The 14,272-nt window shown below is 57.3% G+C and overlaps 2 protein-coding genes across 4 annotated transcripts; one reads left to right on the forward strand and one right to left on the reverse strand.

Moving 5' to 3' along the window:
• Positions 1 to 2: 2 nt before the first annotated feature.
• YBX2 (Y-box binding protein 2) lies at positions 3 to 6,077 on the forward strand (the record flags this gene model as incomplete). Its single annotated transcript, XM_004376219.1, has 8 exons — positions 3 to 111; positions 739 to 802; positions 2,243 to 2,276; positions 3,104 to 3,193; positions 4,369 to 4,653; positions 5,068 to 5,171; positions 5,466 to 5,640; positions 6,027 to 6,077. Coding segments are annotated over 8 exons (912 nt in total), but the record flags the coding sequence as incomplete, so codon positions are not given.
• Positions 6,078 to 7,440: 1,363 nt separating this feature from the next.
• SLC2A4 (solute carrier family 2 member 4) lies at positions 7,441 to 12,668 on the reverse strand. Of its 3 annotated transcripts, none has more exons than XM_004376048.3 (11): positions 12,592 to 12,668; positions 11,227 to 11,343; positions 10,941 to 11,113; positions 10,727 to 10,851; positions 10,495 to 10,610; positions 10,205 to 10,367; positions 9,905 to 10,092; positions 9,629 to 9,733; positions 9,378 to 9,479; positions 8,637 to 8,840; positions 7,441 to 8,099 (listed from the first exon to the last, which is right to left on the reverse strand). In XM_004376048.3, exons 1-11 carry the CDS (start codon positions 12,622 to 12,624, stop codon positions 7,896 to 7,898), a joined length of 1,530 nt encoding a protein of 509 aa, XP_004376105.1. In that variant the 5' UTR covers positions 12,625 to 12,668; the 3' UTR covers positions 7,441 to 7,895. The 3 variants fall into 3 exon arrangements, with proteins under 3 accessions (XP_004376105.1, XP_012410943.1, XP_004376106.1); XM_012555489.1 differs by having other exon boundaries at positions 7,896 to 8,099; positions 10,495 to 10,598; positions 12,592 to 12,624; XM_004376049.1 differs by lacking the exons at positions 7,441 to 8,099; positions 12,592 to 12,668 and adding an exon at positions 12,176 to 12,336 and having other exon boundaries at positions 8,365 to 8,840; positions 11,227 to 11,339.
• Positions 12,669 to 14,272: the final 1,604 nt, after the last annotated feature.

Here is a 14,272-nt window from a genome sequence, read left to right on the forward strand (position 1 = left end):
CTGCTGGGACCCCTTCGGCGCCGGGCTCCCGCACTCCTGGCAACCCGGCGACGGCGGCCTCGGGGACCCCCGCGCCCCCGGCCCGGAGTCAGGCGGACAAGCCGGTGCTGGGTGAGGGGGCGGCGCGCGCCAGGGCGGCTCTAAAGGGTCGAGCGGGTTGGGGGAGGGGCAGCATGGATCCTGGCGGGGTCCAGAGACCCAGAGGACTAGTTTGGCTGGGGGCAGTGGACCAAAAAAAGTGGGTTTCTTTGGTGGGGAATCCTGCCGTGCCTTCATGAGGGGTTAGGTAGGGCCGGAAGGTCCAGCTAGGACCTTGGGTGGAGGTAAAGCCTCAGGTTCTGGCCACGCCCCCGGGGCGGGAAACTTGGTCAGGTTGACTTCGCTTAGTAGTAGGTAAAGCCGCGAGCCTGGGAAGCGGGTGAACTGGGACCCTTGCATTGGGAGGGCTAGAAAAATCCTCGGTCATGTCCTGTTCCCCCCTCGTGGACCTGGTGAGTACGCAGTTCTAGGTGAAGGGCCTGGATTTGTAAGCATGTGGGGAACATGCTTTAGATTGGAAGGGTTTTAAAAGCCTGAGCCCTGTTGTGTGGGCACTTCCATTTTGAAGCCACTGAGTCAGCTTAAAGTTCAGTTTGATAGTAATAGAGAGGTAGGTTAGATTTTGGAGTGTCTCAAAACTGAGTCCAACTCCATCTCTTCCCCTCGTCTTACTGTCCCCACTGCATCTCTGCCTGGCAGCAATCCAAGTCCTGGGCACTGTCAAATGGTTCAACGTCCGGAATGGTTACGGATTCATCAACAGGTATCCGAGGAACCCAAGGAGGGGGTGGAATGGGTGCCTTTCGAACAGGCCTGTGGGACTGAACACCTTCCCAACCTCATCTCTATCCTTGCGGAGGCACATGGTTGCCCTTCTCAATGTCCAGCTGGCACTGATTGAGTCTTTAACCACAGCACAAATGTGTGCTTAGCAGCGGCAAGATGAAGCCTCCTGCACATCTTCAAGGGCAGCAGAGAGTTAATGATCCAGGAACTTGGCAAACCTGATTGTGACCCTTCTAGCTTCAGTCTCACCTTCTGGAATTGCCTCATTTTTAGTTTGCTATGCCTTCGGGGCAGAATGTACAGGCGCCCTCTGCGCCTCACGGCTCAGGCTGGTATCCTCACTGCTTTCCTGCTCAGAGCGGCACACATAGCACTCTCACAACTCATCGCCCTTAAAGAGCTGCTGGCTCATTTGTATCCCCCACCTGATCAAGGCTGGGTGGGGGGAAGGAGTCCCAGCTGGAGCCTGCTGCCTTCTTCAGTAGCCCCACCCCCTCCCAGCACCCAAAGAGGCTGTGGTGGTAGAGTCTGAGCAGAGCCAGGTCTCCCCCAGTGGGCTCTTACCCAGCCTCGGCACATCGCCCAGCCCAGCCCCCCTGGGAGGCCCTAGTTCCCTCTTAGCAGGCTGACCTTTGTGCAAACCCAAGTGCTTTAAAGCTAGAACCTTTGTTCTTGGGAAGGGTCCCAACCTTATTCTGGAAACTGAGGCCTCCTGGCTGGTGCGAAAGGAAAGCCTCTCCACAGCTCTCTTCCCATTGGGGTGCTAGGATAAACCGGGGTAATAGGCAAGGTAGTGCTAGAGAATGGACGAAAACTTCCTTTCTCACCCGTGATCCTTCATATGTTGAAAGGGGGCCTGACCCTGGGGCTCACCCCAGGCTGAGGGTGAGAATAAGGGTTTGCAGCTGTTGGAGCAAGTGCCTGCACCTAGTCTTCCTTTTCAAACTTGTTCTGCTCCTCTAGCCCCCGTCCCTTCTTTCTCCCTCCTTGAATGTAGAAGGAAGGAGACAGTGGAATTTTCCAGCCAGGATGAAGGGGAGGAGGGGATGTTAGGGACAGTTACACCCAGAACCACCAGGTTCTAAGGTGCTCCTGGGGTAGAAGGTGGAGCCCTGGGCGGAAGGTGGAGCTCTCCGCAGGTAAAGAACTGTTCCAGCTCCTCCAAGGTGCCTTTGCCTCTCCCCTCCCCCCTCTCCTCGGGAAGGCCAGGTTTTTCAATGAGGCTTTAGGTTTACTTCTCTATACCAGCTCCTGGAGGCTTTGCTAGCTCTTGCCTCTCCCTGGGCCCTGCCTACCCCCAAGTAGCAGTGGAATGCTGGAGAGGATGGGTCCACTGGTTAGGAACGGCTAGCGAGGCTTCAGTGGAGGTGAGTACTTTCTCAAAGTCACCCCCTTAATGACCCATCCTGTTCTGCAGGAATGACACCAAGGAGGATGTCTTTGTTCACCAGGTAAGAGCTAGGTTGGCTTTCTGAGGGGAGGAACTGACCCTCTTTGAAGGCCTTTGACATAATCCTTAGCAGCCTGATCAGGTTTCTCCAGCTTTTACATCATAGTGGCATGTCTGCCAAGAAATAGTTGCTCTCGCCATCTGCTCAGGTGCCTGTATGAACCTCCACTAGCCCCACGTGGGTTACTGAAACTCTCTGTAAGAAATGTAGGCATGCTCACTACCTGTTAACACTAGGGCATGAAGCCTCGGTGATTTTCCCAGGGAAAGGACACAGGCCAGAGACACATGGGTTCATTGGTTCTCAAAGTGTGGTCCCTGCACCTGCAGCATCAGCATCACCTGACACCCAAACTCTCAGGCCCCACCCCAGACCTACCACATCAAACTTGGGGGTGGGGCCCAGCGATCTGTTTTAATAAGCTCTCCAGGTGATTTTGATGACGCCACAGTTTGAGAACCACTGCTTTGGTGGAAAGCGCTCTCAGTGGGAGTGAGGTAAGAAACACAGTACGTTTTGCCCGCTTTGCAACTTAAGGTTGTCTGCTTTTTGCTTGGCTTTTGCGTTCGTATTTCTTGCCTCCTTTTTTGAAATCCCTGAGGGATGAGGCGGGGAGGGAATATGTCCTGGGGACAGTGGTAACTGCGTAGTCATTTCTGAGGCCCCTACTTCACGGCTTTTCCCCTACTAAACTTGAGCCACCTCCTTCTTGTTCCTCCCTGCAGCCCCAGCCCCCAAGGAAAACGTTGAGTCAAATTAGGTGGTGGGCCCAGCAGGGCCTCCTGTCTTGCCGTCCTTACCTTTCTCATGGCCTTTCCCCTAACCAGACAGCTATTAAAAGAAACAACCCCAGGAAGTTTCTGCGCAGCGTTGGAGATGGAGAGACTGTGGAGTTTGATGTCGTGGAAGGAGAGAAGGTTTGAGGGCTGTTGATGGGTATGGAGTCTGCTGGCTTGTGAGACGGTGGCCTAGAGGTCAGCCCAGGCTTTGGCCCTCCTGGGGCCAGCTCTTCCTCTGGCTTCTAGCCTTTTAGCCCAGGCTGTGGGAATGGGAGGAGTCCCTGGATGGCCCAAATGGCTAAGCACTCAAGTGCTAACCGAAAGGTTGGCGGTTCAAACCCACCCAGAGGCACCTTGGAAGAAAGGTCTGGCGATCTGCTTCTGAAAGGCTACAGCCATTGGAACCCTTATAGAACAGTTCTACTCTGCACATGTGGGGTCTCCATGAATTGGAATCGACTCGACAGCAACTGTTTTTTTGGTTTGGTGGGAATGGGATTGTGTTCTGACCCCGTCCTCCTCAACACTAGGGTTGCTGTTAGGGCTGTCCTAAAGAAGGCATCCCCGTCATCATTCAATAGTAACATCTGGGTTTCTCCTCAGTAGTTCACCAAGCACTTCCATGCCTATTCTCCACACGGCCCCTGTCCCCAGGTGTGCACCTCAGAGCCAGCCCTAAGTAGGAGAAGATGGATGGTGATGCACATGTTGCTGCCAGACCTTTCTTGGTCCCACCACCCCACAGGCTTAAACTCAAGAGAGTTGAGTAGCAGCTGTTTCAAAAGGACACGTTGCAAAGGTTGCCCCTTCCTAACCAAAAAACCAAACCCGTTGCCGTCGACGTCGATTCCAACTCTAGGCAATTCTATAGCACAGAGTAGAACTGGCCCACAGGGATTCCAGGGACCAGCTGGTAGTTTGGAACGGCCTACCTTTTGGTTAGCAGCAGAGCTCTTAACCACTGTGCCACCAGGGCTCCCGCCCCTACCTGTTGTTGTGTGCCATCAAGTCGATTCTGGCTCGTAGCGACTCTATGGGACAGCGTAGAACTGTCCCATAGGGTTTCCAAGGAGCGGCTGGTGGATGTCAACTGCTTATCTTTTGGTTAGCTGCCTGAGCTCTTAACCACTGCATACACATTCCATTGCCCCCAGGGGAAGGTAGAAGTAGGAGGTAGGGGAGCTAAGGGAAGGCTAGAGAGACGAGTTTAGCTGGAGGAAGGTGAGGACTTTGACGATTCAAGCAAGTTGGGGAATGCTGTGTATTTGGAGTTGGAACAAGTTCTGACCAGTCCGTCTCTGCCTCCTTCCCAGGGTGCAGAAGCTGCTAATGTCACTGGGCCTGGGGGGGTACCAGTGAAGGGCAGCCGCTATGCCCCCAATCGACGTAGGTTCCGCCGATTCATTCCCCGGCCTCGCCCGGCTGCCCCGCCACCCATGGTGGCAGAGGCTCCCTCAGGTGGGACGGAACCAGGCAGTGAAGGAGAGCGGGCTGAAGACTCTGGGCAGCGGCCCAGACGGCGGCGCCCACCACCCTTCTTCTACCGAAGGCGATTTGTGCGAGGCCCTCGGCCCCCCAACCAGCAGCAGCCTATAGAGGTGAGGAGAAGCTGGGAATAGGGGAGCCAGTTACCATGTTCTGGAAAAGAAGCAGGAGTTGGTGAGGAAAGAGACCATGGGGTCCCCAGAGGAAGTGGAACTACGAGTTGGGAAGGGTTGTGATACCTGAGTCCTGGGTGGCCGGCATTCCCACAGCTCGCCCAGATTTTGTGTATCCCTAGGGCACTGACAGGATCCCCGGTGATGCAGTGATTAAAGTGCTCAGCTGCTAACTGTAAGGTCGGCGGTCCGAACCCACCGGCAGCTCCGCAGGAGAAAGATGTGTCCAGTCAGCTTCCATAAAGATTTACAGCCTTTGAAACCTTATGGGGTAGTTCTACTCTGTCTTATAGGGTCGCCAGGAGTCAGAATTGACTCAACAGCAACGGGTTTGTTTTTTTTTGGTTTTGGTAGGGCACTGACGGCGTAGAACCCAAAGAGACAGCCCCACTGGAGGGGGACCAACAGCAGGGGGATGAGCGGGTTCCCCCACCCAGATTCCGGCCCAGGTACCGAAGGTAAGACCTTTCTGGGACTTGGTCTCCTCCTTTACCATCCTATATTTGTGTCAGGGGCGAGGGGACAGGTGAGTGGGAAAGGGGAGTTCAGTTCTAGGAAAAGCCTGAGGCCAGCGGCAAGGAGGGCTGGCGAGCTAAGAGACTGCTGCCTAGGTGCCCAGGGGGAGCAGGTATTGCTGGGGCTGGCTCCATCTCCGGGAGGGCTAGTCTGACTCTACCAGGGGAGTCCTGGGGAGCGGGGAGGCATCTGGACTCAGCTCCCTGTCTCCTCAGGGCCCTTGCTTCTCTCTGTAGGCCTTTCCGCCCCAGGCCCCCCCAGCAGCCTACCACAGAAGGTGGCGATGGTGAGACCAAGCCCAGCCAAGGCCCCACTGATGGTTCCCGGCCTGAGCCCCAGCGCCCACGAAACCGCCCCTACTTTCAGCGGCGACGGCAGCAGCCCCCTGGCCGCCAGCCCACAGCCCCTGAGGTAAGGACCTGGGATGTCTCACAGGGAGGTGGGATGGAAGAAAAGGCTGGCCACCTTCCCCCTTTCCCTTCTCATCCTTTTCTCTTTCCTTCCCTTCTTCCCCTGCCCCTCTGCTCCTCCCATCCCCTGGCCCCGTCCACCCCCGTCCTTCCCACTTTCCTGCAGGCTAACGCCAAAGAGCCGGTGCTGCTGGGTCCACTCCTGGCAGGCACCCCCACCCTGTCACCCCTGCAGACTCACCCCTTAGCTCTGCTTAGGGCCACACCTCAGCCTGTGAATCGGGGGAGCTGGCTGGGGAGGAATGGGAGGAGAAGGAGTGGGAGAAGGTTGAAGTTGGGGTTCTAAAGAACAAGCAGGTCTCAACTGGCCACTGCTGTTCTCTCTAGACCTCAGCCCCCATCAACAGTGGGGATCCCCCCTCCACCATACTGGAGTAAGGACACCCAGAACTACCATCTGGTGAGTGCTGCTCCGGAGCATGCCCTAGGCAGGTGGCCAAGAAGTCGAGGACTGGGTTGGGATAAGTTGATTTTTAGTGACTTGTCTGTTTTCTGTTTCTCCCTCAGGTATCTGCCAGTTTTTCCAACTGACCTGTACCCTTCCCAGTATCCTCTCCCCCTTTCCCATAATCCATGACATCTAAACATCGGCTTTTCCCCTTTTCCTTGAGACTCAGGAGGGCCAAAGCAACAGCCTTTTGCTTTTTTTTTCTCTCCCCTACCAAGGGTTGAAGGAAGGGATCCATCCTTATCATTCAGAGGCACCAACTCCCTCCCCTAAATCAGGCTGAGAAGGAACCAGCCAGCTCTTACCTCCTCCTGGTTGTTTTTCTTTCCCACCCCAGTTTATTTTTTGTTTCCCCTCTACCCCCCACCTCTGAAGCCATTTTATGAACTGTCATGTGCCACCTGAGCCTCCAGTAAAAACAAAAACAGGCTTTCCTGTTGTCTTGGTCTCTGCCTCTTTTCTGTTCCGTGAATCACTGGTAACTTGCTGTTGGAGGGGGATGTGGGGCAGTGGGCAGAGCCTGGTCTTGAATCCTTGCTCTCATGTCTCTAGCTGTGCAGCTGTGGACAAGTGCTTCAGTCTCAATCCCTGTGAGATTCACTTTGCCCATCTATAGAATGGGGATAACACCTACCTTGTAGGATGAGTGTACAGTGCCAAGAGCAGGGCCTGGCACTTGTAGCTATCATTTATTCAGCATTCACTATTATTAATAAAAGCAATGAGTAGAAATGTAAGTAGGGGCATGAGTGACAGCATCCAGAACATTTTTAGGCCTTGAGCTAAAGCAGGGACCAAGAGGGAGGAAGAAGTTTAGGGGCAGTTATGGTCCTTGTCTCAGCCCACCCTTGACCGTCTCCACAACAGGACGCTGGTCTTCATACAGTGACTTTATATAGAGAGATATATACATTTAGTACAACAGACCTTTGGCTTCTTCTCCCTACCCCTTCTTTGTCAAGCATATATAAAAACAGCCTGAGGCTCCTCCCAGCCCAGTGTTTATAGAGGCAGCCTTTCCAACCCCCTCTCCTCCTTAGTTGGTCAAAAGCCTGTGGGTATAGCATCCTTCCGGGATGGGAGAGGAGGAAATAGCTGTGCCCTTGCCCAGAGCCCTAAGTCTAGAGGCAGGAGCTTGCGGTCCCTTCCTCTTGCCACACACTGGCACGCACTGCACTCTCATGTTCCCTGTCACCTGGGAAGGCTGGCTGAGAGGGCTGAGCCTGCAGTGACAGGGGAAGTCAGACCTTGGGGAGAGTGTGTCTCTTGCCCTGAGGGGTTGAGACTGAGATCCCCCTGCCCCCAGAGCCTGGGTGGCCAGAATTCAGAGAAGGTGCCAAGTCCTGGGAGGAGTCCAAAGTGGCAGGAAACTTGACTTCACCCATTCTGCCCTCTGCTTCAGTTTCAGCTCCCACTGAAAGTCAGTCCTAGAGCCTGCCTCCTTCCAATCCCCTCTCTAGCCAAGGAAAGTATTCTGGACTGAGGCTGGGCAGGGTGGGGAGGAAGCGGGAGAGAGGGGAACAGCCCACCTGACGGCCACAGCCTAACCACAACACAAATAATCCAAGAGAGTCACGCGAGGGGATAAGGGGGTGCTTAGACCACCCTTCCCTCCAGCTTCCCAATCCTACCAGGCTGAAGGGATTTTCTCCACCCTGAAAGTACTGTGGAAGAGGGGGTTAAAGTGCTGCAGAGGAAGGAAAGGAGGGGTTCTCTGGGGGGCCGGAGGCTGTCCCTCTCCTTGCCCCTCAGTCATTCTCATCTGGCCCTAAGTACTCCAGTTCCGTGCTGGGCTTCGCCTCCTGCTCTAAAAGAGAGGGGGTCCGGCGGAAGGTAGCCGAGATCTGGTCAAACGTCCGGCCTCGGGTCTCGGGCACTCTTAAGAAGGTGAAGATGAAGAAGCCAAGCAGGAGGGCCGCAAATAGAAGGAAGACGTAGGGACCCATAGCCTCCTGGGACAGGTGGAGAAAGAGGTGTTGCCAGAGTGGGATGGGGAGGGAAAGGGTGGTCTCAAGCAAGCCAGGAACTAAAGACACTCCTAGGGATCTGGGGGTACTGCAGAAAGCAGGTGGCTCCTGGGTAGGGCAATGGAAATCACCAGGGGTGAGAATGTACAGAGACAGAAGAACATTCTCTGAATCCCAGCTCTCCTTTAGTTTTCTGCCCTCTTCATCATCCTGGGTCACTTCACTCAGAGTGGATTGCCAGTCATTTGTGGTATTAATAATCAAGTTTATCATTTATTCCTGGTCTAAATAAGTTATGCCCCCAGTTTGTCTTGAAGGCAACTCTGTTGCTACCTGATCTAGTACATCTCCATTGTCTCCAATGATTCTGGTGGATCAGGTGGTCTTCAGGGCCCAGGGGGTCCACCAAAGCCACAGACCACGGGTGTGTGGTCTGGGGGAGGCCCTGACTGGTAAGTAAGTGGGCTGGCTGTGAGTTGCCCCCTCCGGCCTGGGGTCGGGGGTTTGGGGCAGGGGACCTACCGCAACATACTGGAAGCCCATGCCAATGATGAAGTTGCAGGTCCAGTTGGAGAAACCAGCCACAGCCATGGCTGCTGGACGGGGTCCCTGGCTGAAGAGCTCGGCCACGATGAACCAGGGGATGGGGCCAGGGCCAATCTCAAAGAAGGCCACAAAGCCAAAGATGGCCACGATGGAGACATAGCTCATGGCTGGAACCCGCTCCTGGGGGCCAGGCAGGGAGGTGGGGAATTCAGTTCAGGCCTTCCTGAGTCTCCCTTTGCCCTCAACCCAGAGGAGGACTGAAATCTGCCCACCATCATCCCTAGCAGCTCATGGGGGGCCTTTTGCCCATGGTTAGAACAGGCCCTTAAGCATTTCGGAGCACTGGAATTCTGATGGCTACCCCAAGCAGATTCCGGGTACAGGGAATGTGTGGTTTCTCAGCTCTTACAGTGCTCAATTGCCCCTTGGCTCTAAAGCTGGGTCCTTAGGAATTATTGCTCCTGAGGCTCCAAAGGGGCTCTCCCTCCTGGTTGTCAGAGTCATGCTATAACTTCCTTCTGAAGCAGGCCCCATTTGATGCCTGGGTCCCGTAGGAGTCCCACTGGCTCCCGTGCCAACCCCCATGGTCCTGGCACACTGGCTGGCCCCAGGACTGAAGGCACAGATGTTGAGCAGTGTCCCTGGCTGACCACAGAGCCTCTTGGGACAGTTCCCATGGGTTGGGCTTCTGCCCCCTCCCCATCTCCTAGGCCTCACCAGCAGAAGCAGAGCCACAGTCATCAAGATGGCACAGCCACACATTCCCGCCAGGCCCAGGAGGTGGAGTGTCCGGCGTCCAGCCCGCTCTACCAAGAATACCTGCAGGGAGAGTCAGGGCTTGGCAGGGGGCCTTGAAGGGTATGGGAAGTGGGAGGAACTGGGCAGGTAGGTGGAAACCAAGAGTAGGACTGCCAGGACACTGAGGGATGTGAAGCCGGGATGGGGGCCACTCCAGAGGGGTGCATTACCGAAACCAATGTGAAGACTGTGTTGACCACACCAGCTCCTATGGTGGCATAGGCTGGCTGCCCTACCCCTGCCGTCTCGAAGATGCTGGTTGAATAATAGAAAACCTAGGGGTGGCGGGGAGAAGAACAGGAGGATGACAAGGATGTCCCTTCCTCCCCTCCAGCCAGACCAAGCCCGACTGATCCTGAGTTTTGGTGGTGGGTATTTGCTCCCTTCTCCCTTCCTCTTGAGCTATGGCCTGACTCTTGCCCTTCCTGGAGGCCTCTCCTACATACTGCATTGATGCCTGAGAGCTGCTGGCTCAGCTGCAGCACAACTGCAATGACGAGCGGCTGCCGGTGGATGTGGCTGCCCAGGACCTGGAGCAGGGACAGTGGCCGCTCACATTCCAGCTTCCGCTTCTCCTCCTTTAGCTCTGCCAGTGCTCCAGATACATCGGCCCAGCCAGTCAGGCGCTTCAGACCTGGGGGGGGGGGGGAAGGTCAGCCTGAGAGGGCAGGGCAGGGGGCCTGGGAGGGGAAGGTATGATTCAGATGGGGAGGAGCCCTGGGCTAGACTGCAGGATGAGTGCTCACTCTTGCGAGCGGGCCCCTCCAGGTTCCGGATGATGTAGAGGTAGCGTGGGCTCTCCGGGCAGAAGGGCAGCAGGACCAGCTGCAGGAGGGCAGGCAGCACTGTGAGGCCCAGAAGCAATGGCCACAGGGTGGCAGTGCCCAGGATGGACTCCAAGCCCAGTACCTGTGGGAGAAGGGGAAGGAGGGTAGGTCACTCACTTAGCCCTCCTGCCTGACCCTCAAGTCCTCCTGTTCTCCAGGGCCCCACCCCAGCCCCCTGCCTAACCCCTTCATGAAGCCAGCCCTGTCACCTGGGCAATCAGAATGCCAATGACGATGGCCAGTTGGTTGAGTGTCCCCAAAGCACCGCGCAGGTGAGTGGGGGAGATCTCCCCCACATACATGGGCACCAGGCCTGACGTCAGCCCTGGGCAGAGGGAAGAAGAAAGTGTTGAGGGCAGCTGCCCACTTCCACCTCTGAGCGCAGGAGTGGGGAAGGAGAGCTGGGCACTGGGCCGGGAGGGCGGTGGTGCCCATGGGTACCTGAGTAGGCACCGATGAGGAACCTTCCGAGAATCAGCATCTCATAGGAGGCAGCAGCTTTGGACAGGCCCATGAGGGCACCCCCCAGCATTGCCAGGCCGTTGTTGACCAGCATGGCCCTCTTCCTGGCAGAAGACAGAGTGGTGCCATCAGAGTTAGGGTCCCCACACTGCGGCAGCTTCCTGTCCCCCACCCCTGCTCTCCAGCCCCATACCTTCCCAGACACTGGGAGATGATGCCAATGAGGAAGGAGGAGATCATGCCGCCCACAGAAAAGATAGCCACGGAGAGAGCCCAGAGGGTGGTGAGGGTGCCAGGCGGGATGGAGCTGGGCCCTTCAGGCCCCTGCCTCCCCAGCCATGTCTCATTGTAGCTCTGTTCAATCACCTGAGGGGACAGCACAGGAGTGAGTCCTTGCAGACCCTTCCCTCTCCTCTCACTCTTAAGGTCCCCTGCCCTCCGTGTTTGGGCACCCCACCCTGCCAGCTGCAGCCCCTCACCTTCTGTGGGGCATTGATGACCCCAATGTTATAGCCAAACTGCAGGGAGCCAAGCACAGCAGAGAACACAGCGAGGACCAGTGCCCCTGTCACTCGCTGCTGGGGGAGTTCCCCTTCCTGCAGAAGCAGAGAGGGGACAGGTCACATGGAATCATAGTCTCTTTCCTTCTCCCCAGGGGCCCAGGCTCAGAGGAGCCCTAGGATGCTGGGTTCCATCCAACATGCTGGGTAAGAGAAACTGGGCCATATTAGGAATCACAGGAAGATCTCAATGTAAACAGGAGTACGCAGAACCTGACAGCAACTGGGGCATGAACAGAAACTGGATGTTTGAGTTCAGGCGGCAGAGAAATGTTTGGGGACCTAGGTCTTAAGATTCCTCTGTGACTTCGGGACAGGCTTGGCCTTAAGAGACCTGAGTTAAGATTTGTGTGACCTTGGGCAAGTCACTTCTCCCTTCTGAATCTACGTTTCCTCACTGGTGAGAAACGGATGATGTTGCTGGTCTTGCCTACCAGTCAGTGAAAATGAAAATCAAATGGAAACAGTGTCTCTGACAGTGCTGGCTTTACAAACTGACAAGTGCATTATCATCATTAGCCACAGTCCTCTTCCTCCCGTCTGGGGGCCCTCTCAGCTTGCTCCAGGAGGCCCTCAACAGGCCCAAGAAGGACAACTCCAAAAAGGACGTCTGGGTCATTCCTCCGGGCCTATGGCTCTGGGGGTGGCCTTCTCTGTCTCCGCCCAGGCTTCCCTTCCTTCTTTAAGCTATGACGAAGTGGGGGGCTGTGCCAGTGTTTTGCCCCAGACAGCCATCCCCAGGGGAGGGGGGCGGGAAGGTGGTGTGAGGGGCGGTGGCCGTGGTGGCCGGTCGCTGGCGGCACAGACTGTCTCCAAGCGGAAATCTGAGCTGGGGCGGGGGGGCTGACACTCTCCTCTGCCCCTCCACCAGCCATAGGGCCAAGGGAAAGTTCAGCGTCCTGGAGGGCGGCCAGGAGTGGGGGTGCCCCCCTCCCCAGCCTCCAGTCCTCGAAAAACTGCCCGCGAGCTGGGACAGAGGAACAGCTCCTGGAGGGCAAGGCCTCCCAGATCTGCTTTCCCACGCTGGATCGAGGGAAGGGGCTAACCCCGCACTCTAAGAATCCAGTTGAGCTCCGCGCCCCTGGAACGGTCCCCCAGACCCACTCTGCCTCTTGACAGACTGGAATCCGGCAGTCACGGGTTGTCCGGCCCGGGTATAAATAGTTTCCCACACCCACCCCCTGCACCAACGCAGGGATCGCTCCGGCGCTGATCCCAACCGCGACCCCAGCCCGAGAAAAGCCGGACCCGCGCTCCCATCCCGCCCCGTGCGCTGAACCCCACCTCGGAGCCGATCTGTTGGAAGCCCGACGGCATCCTGTGTCAGGAGCTGGCGGCGCAGGGGCTGCAGTAGACGAGAGCCAGGCGACGAGGGTCTGCAGCCCAGGCTTGGCGGGCAGAGGAGGGCGCGGAGCCACGGCGCTCAGCGATGTGCGGAGGGCGAGCCTGGCAGAACCCACAGGCAAGCCCAGGAGGCAGAGAGCAGCGGGGCTCCCAGGGATCTGGCGGAGCCTGGCTGGGGGAAAAGACCCGAAGAGCCCCCGCCGCCTCCCCCGCTAACCCCCGCGGCCACGCCCTTCACAGCACCCATTGGCCAGAAGCCCGCACACCCCAAAAAGCCACTCCCCTCCCCGAGCCGAGGACAGAGTTTGGCTAGAGTGAGCTGGACAGCATGTTAGTGTGGCCACACCCCCTCCACGCCCATTAGTGGAAGCGCAGGCAGCGTGGCCCGCGGGACAAGACCCTCCTGTTCCAGCCCGCCTCCCGCAGGGAAGTTTTGATAAAAAGGCCCGCCCTCGCCGCGGACAATTGGCCAAAGCTGATGAGGACCCGCCCCCTCACGTGTTGAACTCCGCCCACCAGCTGGTGTTGGCAGCTGCAGAAAAGCTACTAGAGCAGCTGGGGGGGATGGCCGGGACCCAGAAGAGGGGATGGGCCAGGTACACTGCCCCAGAGGGAGCGCGGGCAGCACGAGACAGTGCACGCGGGCTGACGGCGGGGTGGTTGCAGAGCAATGGCCACAAGTAACCCAAGGCGGCTATTTTTAGCGCCCGCGTTGGGAGCCGCCAAATGTCAGGTCCCGGGTGTCCCGGCCTGTCCCAGGCGGGGGGTGTGGGGGGATGGGCAAGGAGATAGAACCTTAAAGGGCCCGGGACAAGCTTCCCACGCGGGGGTGGCCCTGGGGCCAGGAAATTCCGTTCCTGGCGGGTCCGGTGACAGACTCGGTGGTCCTGGCTTTCCCTGCATTCCTGCCCCGGGCGCTGAGTGTCCGGCCCGTCCTCACATACATCCCCCCCAAGTAGCTCCTGTAGGTAGCCCGAGGGACAGGGGGTCATGCCGACCACGCCACCAGCCCTAAGGTTCCTGAACCGCCACGCATGTGTTGGCAGCGTGGTCGACTTGGACAAGCCCTCTGGAGGCCGCTCTGGCTTGAATCTCCAACTAAATCCTGCTCAGCGGGGAGGGCGCGACCTAGGGTCGGCTTGTCGGGAGAGAGAGAAGCGGGACACCCAGGATATAGAGAGCTCGCGGCTCAGAACACGGGTATGGAAGCGCAGGGCTGTAGTGCCACCTGGAGGGAGAGCGAGGACCCGCAGCGGAGCAGGCCGGGTGGTCTCCAGCCCAAGTCCCTCGCTATTTCCTCTTTGGGAAATGTCCCCCGCCATTTCCCCGTTAGGGAGTCAGTGACATCAGGACTCCCTGGGAGCTCCAGATCCGAATGTCCGGCTACCGCCTGGATGGGACACCGCATGATCAACGTGTCCAAACCTGCTGCTCCTCCTAACTTCCTCATCCTAGTGAATGGCCCCATTAGCCACCCAGTCACCGCTATTGGACTCCTGGACAACCCGTTGCTGTCGAATGGATTCAGACTCATAGCGACCCTATAGGACAGAGTAGAACTGCCCCATAGGGTTTCCAAGGAGGGACTGGTGGATTCGAACTGCCGACCTTTTGGTTAGCA

The sequence above is a fragment of the Trichechus manatus genome, unplaced genomic scaffold (genome assembly GCF_000243295.1).
Source record: "Trichechus manatus latirostris isolate Lorelei unplaced genomic scaffold, TriManLat1.0 scaffold00040, whole genome shotgun sequence".
Taxonomy (NCBI): domain Eukaryota; kingdom Metazoa; phylum Chordata; class Mammalia; order Sirenia; family Trichechidae; genus Trichechus; species Trichechus manatus.